Source organism: Echeneis naucrates, chromosome 9, assembly GCF_900963305.1.
Source record: "Echeneis naucrates chromosome 9, fEcheNa1.1, whole genome shotgun sequence".
Lineage (NCBI taxonomy): Eukaryota > Metazoa > Chordata > Actinopteri > Carangiformes > Echeneidae > Echeneis > Echeneis naucrates.
The window spans coordinates 8747568-8759350 of record NC_042519.1 but is presented as its reverse complement, the minus strand read 5'-3'; the positions used below and the strand labels follow the sequence as shown (position 1 = coordinate 8759350).

The following is an 11783-nucleotide window of genomic DNA, read 5'->3' as shown; positions in this document are numbered from 1 at the left end:
ACTAAAATTTGACTAAAACTAAATGGCACTAAAAATAAAAATAAATGAAATTGCCTGTCAAAATGCACACTGATAAAAAAAATATATATATAAATAATAGCAGATGCTTTAAACGCGTAGTCGGTTAACACTGTAATATGTGGTTGAAGTCAATTGATCTCCAAATTGCTGTGATAAGGTAACAACTGAGAGTACGTTCATTACCCTAAACACACCGTTGCCAGTTTATCCTCATTCAGTAGAAGTAAAATGCAAAGTGGGATTAATCATAATTGAGCCATCACAGCTGCAGATGTGAAGCTGATCAGACCAAAGAAGGAAGTGTTAGGTGACAGCACAGCAAAGCACAGCAGCCCAGTGCTGGATATCTGAAGTGAATCGCACGGAAGGCATTTGCCTGGTTGTTGTTCTTCAGTGCACTGGCTTGAGTAACAACAAGATAGTGATCGACTCTTTTCTCTTTTCTCTTACTGCCAGGGCACTTATTTCCCGTTCTCTGCAGTTGGTGGTGCTTCGTGCCTTATGGTCGAGGAAGTTGACCATAAACTCTATTCAAAATGAATCTTTAAAGTTGTAGCATTAAATGGAAATGGTGAGTTATAATCACAAGAAAACAGCTAAACTCTCTGTAATGGTCCAATTCTGAAGAGCTTGTATTGAAATGAATGACATCAAATGTTGCTGAGCCTTGGAAGTGTGGGGTTGACATGATGCAGCATCATTTCGCTGAAGAATGGAGGCCAGCAGTAGAAAAGTCTGGCACACAGTTGACATAGTCAGGTGACACAAACTTTGTGTAGCTGCTACTTTAGACACAACACCTGTGACATGAGTAAAGAATTGATCACCATCACATACTTCTGAGCTTTCAAGTAAATAATGTGTCAGTCACACGTGAGATAATTTTGTATTTACGATGTGACATTTTAGTGTGCAACACATTTTACACACTCTGATGCATGAATCTGTTGCGTGAGTCTGTTGCTTGCGGTTATATACACACACATATATATATGCATGTGCATGTTTGTGTGTTGTCATTCACATGTATGTGGCTCTGTTGGCTGCTTGCTTCAACACACACACACACACACACCACATTTTTCAACTCCTCCCCTCTGGCTTCAGCCAGGGCGTGATTACAGCCAATACAATCTTGGGCAACCTGTAAAGAGAAAGAGAGAGAGAGAGAGAGAGCGAGAGAGAGAGCGAGAGAGAGAGAGAGAGAGAGAGAGAGAGAGAGAGAGGGGAAAAGAAAGAGTGGGCAGCCACTCTGGTGCACTCTTGTGGATCTTGCAGTAGCGTCACTGTTTGCTCCTGTAGACTGGGCAAGATTCTACGAAAACCCTGCAAACTAATCCCAGTGGATGCATTTAAACGGACCAGACTGGGTTTTGCTCCTCGCAGCTGTTTTCACTTGATATTTGGACATTTTTCTTGGATTTATGAACATGCTACAGCCCCATGAATTAAAATTACTTTGGCTTCTTGGACAGTTTGGATACATCTTTCTGGAAAATCAGTCCTTGTTTCACAGCCCAGAAGACCTTGCAAAAGCAGTCACATTATTGGAAACATGAAGCATTTTCGCTGCCTTTTGAAAACTGCCAAACAACACTTCCAAGGAGTTACATGTAAGCAAGAAATGTAAAGATTAACTTTCATGTAGCGAGAGAACCTTCAGAAGTTCCGCTTTATTTTAGCCTATTTAGGATGCTTTTAAGAAATACAGACTTCACAGACGCAACAAACACACCTTGGACTTCTTTTGACTGAACTGAGCTGCTGAATCATGGATGGAAACCTGAGCACTTCAGCATCCCTGCTGATTAACGAAACACAAATATACCACGATGCAGCCGGACACTGGAGCCTCATCATACTGGTCATCATCATACTGACCATCGTTGTAGGAAACCTGCTGGTGATCATCGCCATAGTACGCACTCCCCAGCTACAGACGACGACAAACATCTTTATTATGTCTCTGGCGTGCGCGGACCTCATCATGGGGGTCTTTGTGGTCCCTCTGGGAGCCACTATAGTGGTGACAGGTGACTGGCTCCTTGATAACCCATTTTGTGACATCTGGACTTCTGTGGATGTGCTGTGTGTGACAGCAAGCATTGAGACTCTGTGTGTCATAGCAGTGGATAGATATATTGCCATAACAAAGCCGCTCAGATACAAGGTTGTGCTTAATAAGTGCCGTGCCAGATTGATAGTTTGTTTAGTGTGGGTTGTTTCTGCCTTAACTTCCTTTGTGCCAATTATGAGAGGAGACTGGCATGCGAAAGAAGACCCTGTGGCGATGGACTGCTATGAGAAGCCTTCATGCTGTGACTTTGTGACCAATTGGGCCTTCGCTATTACATCTTCTACAGTGTCGTTTTACATTCCCCTTCTCATAATGATATTTGTATATGCCAAAGTCTTTCTAATAGCAAGGCAGCAGGTCAAGCTAATAGATAGGAATCGCTTACGTTTCCAGAGCGAGTGTACAACAGCACAGCTGCAAGTTGGTGCTCACATCAACAATGTCCTGCCGTCAGTGTGTGTGGGCTCCAGCAGCTGCAACAGCACGGCGAGGAGAAAGAGCGCCAAGCGAAGGCCATCAAAGCTAATAATGGTCAAGGAGCACAAGGCCCTCAAGACTTTGGGTATCATCATGGGCACCTTCACTGTGTGCTGGCTGCCATTCTTTGTAGCCAACATCATAAACGTTTTTAACAGGGACGTTCCCCCGAAAAAGATCTTCCGACTCTTAAACTGGCTTGGTTACATCAACTCCGGACTCAATCCTATCATCTATTGCAGGAGTCCAGAGTTTCGCGCTGCTTTCAAGAGCCTGCTGGGCTGCCCGTGGCTGACCAGCCTGCAGCTCAATACTTTCTATAAGGAGTTTCAGACTCGCTGCCCGTGCTTTCTATGGCAAGCTGAGTCAGGCTTCTCAGGAGCTGAGCAGGCTTCCCCTGCACCACCTCAGTCTAACGGCAGCACAGACTTCAGCGACTTATCAGAACCAGAAACCAAATTGTAAGTTCCTTTGTCTTGTGTTTTTTTTTTTTTTGTTGTTGTTTTTTTTTTACCTTGTCTAAAAATGTTTCCATTTGTACAACCATGTAAATAGATCCACCTCCTTTAGTAGATACAGTGAAGTCAGTGTTGAAAGACATTGAAGTGTGTAGTTTTGACAGCTCGTGTTTACCCACTGACTGTCAGGGATAAATGGAACTGTTCATGGTAACACCTTGTTATCTAACATGAACATGGATTACTGTGAAGTCACAATGAATGATTTCAATTTCCTGAACTGATGAACCTATAAAATGATTAGATATTAAAAGTAAACTTAATATTGTGTTGTGAAATCTCAGTAACTCTAATCTGAGAATGTCTCTGATCAACACTGTGATACTGAAAGGACAGGGAGCTGCAAATTATTCAGTCCCAGATTTATAAGCACTTTGTCATTTTTCCTTGACTTCATCAGTGCCAAGTGTGAAGACCTGTGGTGAAAAATATGGGGAGTCAAACTATTTCCATAATTTCCTGCTTTTGAACATCCCGTTGTGAAACACAGCCAACTGCACAACAACGCTAAAGGGATGTCTATATTCGGTTGTGTGCTAATTTCAATTTAAAAATAACTTTTGTCAAATAATAAGTAGAAATGAAACGTTAAAAAATGCTACATTAAAACATTTTAACAGGTTTAACCACAACAAATACTGTAAAAAGTGTCTTTCAACATGAGATTCATTATATTCATGAACTTAAAATTAGATTTTCCATAAAACACACACACACTTTAAGATATTTGAAATTATCCTCGGTGCTAAAAATTAAATTTCAGCAATTATGAGTTTGTTCTAAAACAGCTTTAAAAAGCATTGTAAGCATTTTAAAAAGTAGAAATTCTTATTTGGACATCTTCTAATATATCAATGTGCTGCTTTGCAAGAGTCAAATAGACTGCAAGGAACTGGGCAGAAAAATAAACCATTTCTGCAGAATTGGCTGCTGTTGGCCTCTTGCTGTAGTACAAAGCTACCTTCACCTGCATGGGCCAGTGTTACCTGCAACCAAGCTTTGATTCAAACTGATGTCAGTGTTGTGAAATAAGTACAGATCTGCATGGTGCACTTGCTGGTCCTGTGTTTTGGCCAGCTTGTTTTTAGCACATTTGTTAATAATAGATGACATAATCATGAGTCAGGGTTTTTGGCAATATTCTATAATGAAGATGACTGTGAAGTAGTTCTTTAAGAGCGCTGGGTGATGAGTGAAAAGAACAGTCTGACACATTTGAGGACATTTTTAAATGTTGGTGAACTTCCCTGCCTGTCAGTGGGCCTCAGTGTGCCCTGCCCAGCACCCCATGCAGCAGATAAATCTTTATCACTGACACACAAGACTTCCCCCCAAACGCTGTTTTACAAGATTGAGCAAATTGGGCCCTCATTAAAACAGGCTCACTTGGATGGCAGCATATTTACTCCATTATCACTGTAATGCACCACAAGTGCATAGAATAAAGTTTAACTGTTTTCATTCATAGACTCTACAATGGTTTTAAGGTTTTCTATCAAATAATAATGATTTACAAATAAAGAATTTTCTCTTTTATATAATCAATTTACAATATTTGCTGTCAATTTAGTTTTTTGTTGGAATTTCTCCTTTCAAAATGTAATGTAAAATTGTAAATTACTTATCCGATTTAATATTCAGTACCCTGGAAACATTATTATCATTATTAATGCTTTGTTACTGTTCTACTGTCCAAAATGTAACGACGCAATAGGTAATATTTCATTTCCATCTTGGGTTGGCATGTCATAATTAATGCTTTTAAGTGCTGATTCTGATCGTAAATTTTGAAACTAACTTATGTGAATTTCTATATCTTTAAAATAAGTAATTCAACTACAAAGCTTAAGAAAACTATTGATAATTCTCAGTTCAATTTAATTTGACAGGTGGCTCTTAGACAACATTATGCCTTGCTTTGGTAACTTAATTCCCATGAGTAACCCAGTTATATGACAGGGGTATGTTTGACTTTAGACATTTATTTTAAAAACTATGCATGATGTCACTCTTCTTTTTGTATGACATCCCCTCAGTGGAACTTTAGAGACATAATTGATGGTGCTGTAAAACAGGAGACATTTAGAAGCACAAAAGTCTTCCCTAAAAGGGGCCTGATGGTTTGGCAGTAAATCAGCCGGGGAAGGCTCGGCGGACTCATCCTGCACTTTGAGCAGGATTACAAATCTGAGAGAGACCATCCATTCAAGAATGATTCTGATGGAGCAAGGACTTGAAAAACAGGCCTAATGTGAGATTTTGACAAATTGTCCTGGGTAGTATGGACTGCTCTAGACTGCCAATAATGCCATGCTACGTCTCCAGAGAGCAGATGGCCCTCAGTCCTCCCTGTCAACTTTCTATATGTATTGAACCGCAACAACGCCAAGCAGCATGTTTCCTCTACAGTCTGGTAATAGAGACATTGTCGGTTCAGTCAGAGGCTGATGTATGATTGGATTGATGAGAAAAGAGAGCTCCACTAATATGAATGGTAACTAGGGATAGGTAGCAGAGTGTAGCAGGGAGTGGTTATTATCAGTGGTTACTTTGTTTTCACAGAAGTACATGCTGCCATATCACTGCTGCCCTTATTAACACCCTCACTTGGCTCCGGCCTCTGACGGGTGCTTTTTTTTTTTTTCCCTCCTTCTTTTTTTTTTTTGATTTTTTTTTTTTGCACAGGAACATTTCTGATCAACCTTTCAGCATCACAAATGTAGACATCTTTGTAATCAAAACTGCTGAAGCCAAATGATTGTTTTTCCTCACCAGGCTCTTTTTTTTTGTCAGTCATGTTGCTATTAAGAGAAACAGTTAATTTTGATATTCATCCAACTATGTGTATTGGGGTCTTTTGGGACAAAATTTTCATGTATTTGTGTGTCATGAGCAGAGGGAGTTCGTTAACACACTGAAGTAAAGCTAACAGAGAGTGGAACATTTTATTTCATAGGGCAGCAGCAAGGTTGGGGATTAAACTGTGGCATGAAAGTGGGGCACAAATGAGGGTTTCTGTTCCATCCTTGAAGGAGTGGTTTGCAAACATGACTAGAAACTCTCCTCTTGAGCGTATCAAAGACATGTGACTAATGGGCTCATGGAGCTATGGTTAAAGGAGCCACAGAGACATGTGAGGCCATGGAACATTACCATTAGATGTCACAGAGCTCAAGCTCCAAAAGAAACATGCTGTGTGTTACAACTGTGCTGATGTATCACAATTAACACATCAAGAGACACCTGCAAGGGAACGACCTGTTGACGCCTTTCTGAGCAGCTAACAAAACAGATTGAAAATCAAGATGAAAGAAATATTTGCGAACCTGTCAAACACTGGCCTGTTTAGTTTCAAGCACTAAAAACTTATAAGAAGATGTAAAGTAATAAGATCTGATTTGAAAATTTCACATTGACAAGAAAGTCTAAATTTAGCTGATTCCAGATTTTAGAACGAGCTGTTGTTGACTCTTTGTCGTTGGTAAATATACAATGCATACACACGCGTTCCCATTCTTATTGTGTAAGCTTTCAGCTGTGGTGAGCAGAGTAAGCACAAATAACCGCACACCTCACACAAAGCAGGGAGAGATGCTGGAGAATGACATTTCCAGTATAAATACTGACTGACTAACATCACCACAAGCGGCTCATTAGTCCAAACGAATGTGTAAACATCTCAGACATATTAGTTGACAAGTCGTGGAGACAAATCTGAGAGGACATTGTGTTTATAGGCCTGGCATCTCATGTTTATACTGTAAGTGACTGTGTGCTACTGAATCATTAGCCTGGCTAAATGTGAAGATATAACTGGGTTCCTCAGACATGCATGCTGTACCCTCCCAAAGCACCTGATGGTGCACTAAAGGGCACGTTGTAAGAGGGGAATAAATATCAAACAAACTAAATATGGAAGAAAACTTTTATGAAAGTGTAAACAGTTATTTGTAATGTTTTATAATGTGCAGGATAAATCAAGAGTTCAACAGGAATTCGAAAATGGCAGCAGAGTATGACTGACAAGCTTTTTTGTACATGTAGCTGCTCATGTGTGGCAGATTACAGGTCCATGAAATTATAAAAAAAAAAAAAACAAAAACAAGTGAGTGAGTGAGCATATCATTAGCGGAACATAATGTTTAGATGGTGTTTCTGGAGAGGCCTGTATGAGCTAATGTTTTTTTTCCCTGTCCTGTGAAGTCAGTGATTTTGAGCTTTTCTCTGCAGTATGCTAACTGTGTTTCCAACCAGCTTCAAACAGCAGCCTCTATAATGTGCATGTAATTGTCTTAGAGTGCGATCAGGCTCTTAGAGAGCATGAAACAAGAAGCAGGATAAAGCAAAACATGACGAACCTATGACAAACTCCAACACTCCCATTTAAGCCTGGTAGATATTGGAGTCAATCACTGCATCAGGCTTGAAACAAAGGTATCAGGGAGTTGCTCAAATACTTGACCAGGGTATAACTCTAAATGGTTAAGGTTTAAACACACATATATAGAAAACACTACTGAGACACAAAAATAAATAATGCATGACTGAAGCTGTCAGTCTTTAGGCTGAATTTAAAACAGTAAAATTCAGGAGATCAACAAACTAATGCCTAATATTTAACTTAAATATTAAATGACTGATTTTAGCTATTTAAATAAAATATTTTAATTTGTATTTAAAAGTTGTTGGTAACATTTAAAATATTCATCCATTAAAAAAAATATTTTTTAATGGATGAATATTTAGACCTTTCTTTATTCTCAATAGAATATCTCTCAAGATGACTGTTTTTATGTGATTGTCAAGATTCATTTTGATAATTATGGCCTTTGGTACCGACTCTGTGCTGACTGGTCGATTGATTGGATGACTGCTTAAATGGGACTGCTGGTTGTAGCATGTTTTTTGTTTTTTTTTTGCTAAACTCTATGGAATTCAGATTTTATTTTATTTCTATATTTATTGACAGTTTACATTTAGATATGTAAGAGATTTAAGTGTTGTCGCGTCATACGTTTCATCTGTGGAAGATATAGTTTAAATAGTCATCACTGGAACTTGTAAAAGTATCAAACACCAAAAATATGGTTTAATTTCTGTTTGCAGGAATTGAATACCTGTCTGCCTTGACATGCAGATTTAAAGACAATACAAAAATACACATGCCACAGATGATAGATGGATTTTCCCTCATTTTGATGAGCTTAGCTCCTTTAAGTTTCATGGAGACCAAAAAATATGTGCATGTTATGACTGTGGTTTCTAATATAAAACAATCTAATGACTCAAATGTGAATGTGAGACTCATCAGAACGTATAACAGGTTATTATTCCTGGAGAATTTCCTGCATCAGCTAAAAATCCCTCTTAACTTTACCCGCAGTCCAACATACTAACGACCACAGTGACTTTACTCTAAATGTTGAGTTAAACTCTACAAATCTATGAGAATTACAGTGACACACTGTAAACTGTTTCCTGCATATTTCTTCCTGTATGCTTTCACAGTCTGTGTATCTCAGACTTCTTGGTAGTTTATGTCTTCCTGTGGTGACATGTACAGTGGAGGTGATAGCATCAGAATTCCTGTCTTGTTGTTCAGGAAAAAAGGTAGAGTTCCACAAAGAATGAGGGCAACTTTATGAAACATTTCTCTAAGAAATAGAAGGGTATAAATGAAAGGAAATAGGCACAATGATTAGCTCACTGTCATTTGAAAGCACAAACTCATAATGTGGAAGAGAACAAATTGTTGTTCATGTTGTTGTTGAAAACAACCATCTCCAAGAAAGTAAATTGACAACAACTATTTGTTTTCTTGGAGATGATTTCTTATCTGATATTAACCCATAATGCTGTGCAAAGTGTGACAGGAGAGCACAGTGAAAAGCTCACAGTTCATAAGAGCTGAATAGCTTCTCATTTCATCTCATTTTTTATTACCAACTTGAAAATGTGCATAAGTCACTGGTTCGTGTAGAATGGGTGGTCATACTAATGAAAACATTTTTTTTTCCCACCAGCTTCACATTGCAGGAAAATGACTGATCATTGATGGCTGAGTCACTGTGATTCCAAAAGTTGAGACCTAACAACAATGAAGACAAGCTAAAGAAAAGTACAACCACTGGCCCCGATAAACGTGGCTGAAGCTCAACGAGATGAGTCGATGGACTGGTCACAAACAGTCACAGGATGAGAGCTCCTTTGCAACAGACCCTCTGTTCCTGTGAAAGACTTAACTGCACGGTTTGAAAGCATTCCAGTAAGCCTGTGGTTTTAGAAATAAGGCTTAAACTCATTTTGTACAGTATATTATCTGGTAAGTTATCTATTTATGGTGCACTGAATCTGTAAAATAGAAAAGATGGCTAACTTGGTACAAGGTCATAGTTTGGACAAATTGTCTTTACTGTCCAGATAAGAAACATTCATTTTCATGACATAAACAGTTCAGTATATCAGCTAAACCAAAGGGCTGTGCATTAAACATTTTCCAGTGTTTGGTTTCAGTCTTAATTTTTCTGTTTTGAACCTTGAGTATCTGCACAATAGCTATCATGCTTAAATCTTGTACTCTATATTAAGTTATTCCATTGTTATGAAAACTGGCTGTTAAAATCAGGGCATCTCAACAGAAACGGATGACATTTTAACTGTCAGTGTAAGTCACTGCAACAGGCAGAGTACTTAAGAAAAAAAAAAAAAAAAGAAAGTAAATGCAACTGTTTTGTTACTTCACTTCATGTTGCCAGAAAACGTCATACCGTTCTTCCCCCCTTTGGTAAACGGCCGTGGTATAAGCTCAATAACACATCCTCAATTGTCCACATAAAAGTAGAAATAGTGGAATTGATGTCATCCATTATTTTGTGCGCCTTGTTGTGCATTATTACCTACATAAAATCATCTGTTGCCTTGAGAAATAAAAGATAAAATTGTGTGACGCTGGTCATGTCTGCTTTGTGTGCAAATAATTAAAATTTTTATAATTTAAATCCCACTGATCTGATCTGAATATCCAAATAACCAGCTGGGAACCATGAACACCTCAATTTATTATTTTAATCTAAATGATAAATTTACATACTCAATGACATGATTACAGCCTTTACTGGCACCCATACACAACAGTCAATCATCACTCTCTGATCACATTACACTACAAACGTTCGTTTAGTTTCACTTGAGACTCCATAAAACCAGAAAGTCTGCACCTGTGATGCTTCTTCCTGGTACATGATGGATGCAGATGGGGCCATTTTCATTTAAAGGACTTTAAGAAGCTTGGAAGAGGTGAAAGTATTTAAGAAAAAAGGGAGCTGTCATTACCATTTATCCTGTGAGCCCACGTGGGGAAAACTAATGTGGATATAGCTGAAAAGTGTATATTTGGTCTAATCTTAATTTTTGTTGCAATCACCTACCCATAGAAGCTAATATCAGCTCTGGCTCTGCTGTTGTTTCAGGGGAAATTATTTTTGGTGCTATGAAAGGAATTAAAAGATTGAGGACTTCAGAAAATAATCACGGAGCAGAATGCAAGACATTTGCAAACAAACCATGACCAGCATGAGCTCTGCCAGACTGATATTTCATCCGGCAATAAGTTACAACAACCTGGAGTGGAAACAATCATTCTGTCCGAAGTCAAGCCATATCTTATCAGCTGATTCCTCCTACAGTGTTTTCCCTGAGCACGATTAAATCCATTTCAAACATTGAAGGCATTTTTGTGGAAAAAAGGGAAGAAGAAAAAAACAAAACAAAACACACTGAAGAAAAAGCTAGGTCTGATACGTCACCGTAAACACACATTTTATTTAAAGCGTGTATGATATTCCACACTGCACCAGGCCTACTGCTTCATGTATCTCCAATGTTGTCTATTAATTGTGGCAGTATAATCAAACACTGGTGTGTGATTAATAGCGTCTAACGTTGGATCTGCTTTAAAATCTGCTGTATATATTTTTTTTATCTCCCTTCTCCTGATTGCACATTCAAATCCCTGGACTTTAAATATGCAGTATTTTGTCAAACAGTTTTTTTCCCCCCAGTTGAGCCTTTTTTTGTGGCAGCAGCTTGTCCTGAGCTGGGTGTTAGAGCATTTTACTTCAAGGCAGGTGGATATTTTCAGGACACAGGGCCCTTCAAACAAAGAAAAAGTCCTTTGACACCAGACTGCAGAGCTCCCCAGTTGAAGGCCATTTAATCTAATTGAGTCACCAACACATTATTTCAATAAAGTATCATGGATTTGACCTGATAACACAGTGGTGTGACTGAGGCTCTTGCCACTTGATCTGGCTTGCAGCTTCATGTTAGGTCATTGTCTTCCTCACTCTTCAATTTATCATTTTCCTCCTAATGACACAGTTCGACCGTGGATATATCATATGAGGTCTTTTCGAGGCAAAATCAACAGTGACCTCATCATAGGGATTGTGCAGCTAATACACCTGTGTTTATTTGGCTACAAACTGTAAGCACAGAAAACCTGACATCACACAAACATTTTCAACTGCAGCAGTCTGAAGTGAGGAACACATGTCCAGCAACTGACATTTCTTTTCCAGGTTCCAAGTTTGATATTGAACAATCACACCACAAATGAACCATTCAAAGAAAGCGCAAAGGCAGATATCAGGACAAACAGGTTTCCAAAAATTTTATCTGCTGTAGAGGTC

At 38.7% G+C, this 11783-nt stretch overlaps 1 protein-coding gene across 1 annotated transcript; it reads left to right on the top strand.

Annotated features, from left to right (window-relative positions):
* Positions 1 to 1230: 1230 nt before the first annotated feature.
* On the top strand, positions 1231 to 9853 carry adrb3a (adrenoceptor beta 3a). Its single transcript, XM_029510557.1, has 2 exons — positions 1231 to 3036; positions 9117 to 9853. The coding sequence occupies exons 1-2, from the start codon at positions 1793 to 1795 to the stop codon at positions 9139 to 9141; spliced, it is 1269 nt and encodes a 422-aa protein (XP_029366417.1). The 5' UTR covers positions 1231 to 1792; the 3' UTR covers positions 9142 to 9853.
* The last annotated feature ends 1930 nt before the right edge of the window (positions 9854 to 11783 follow it).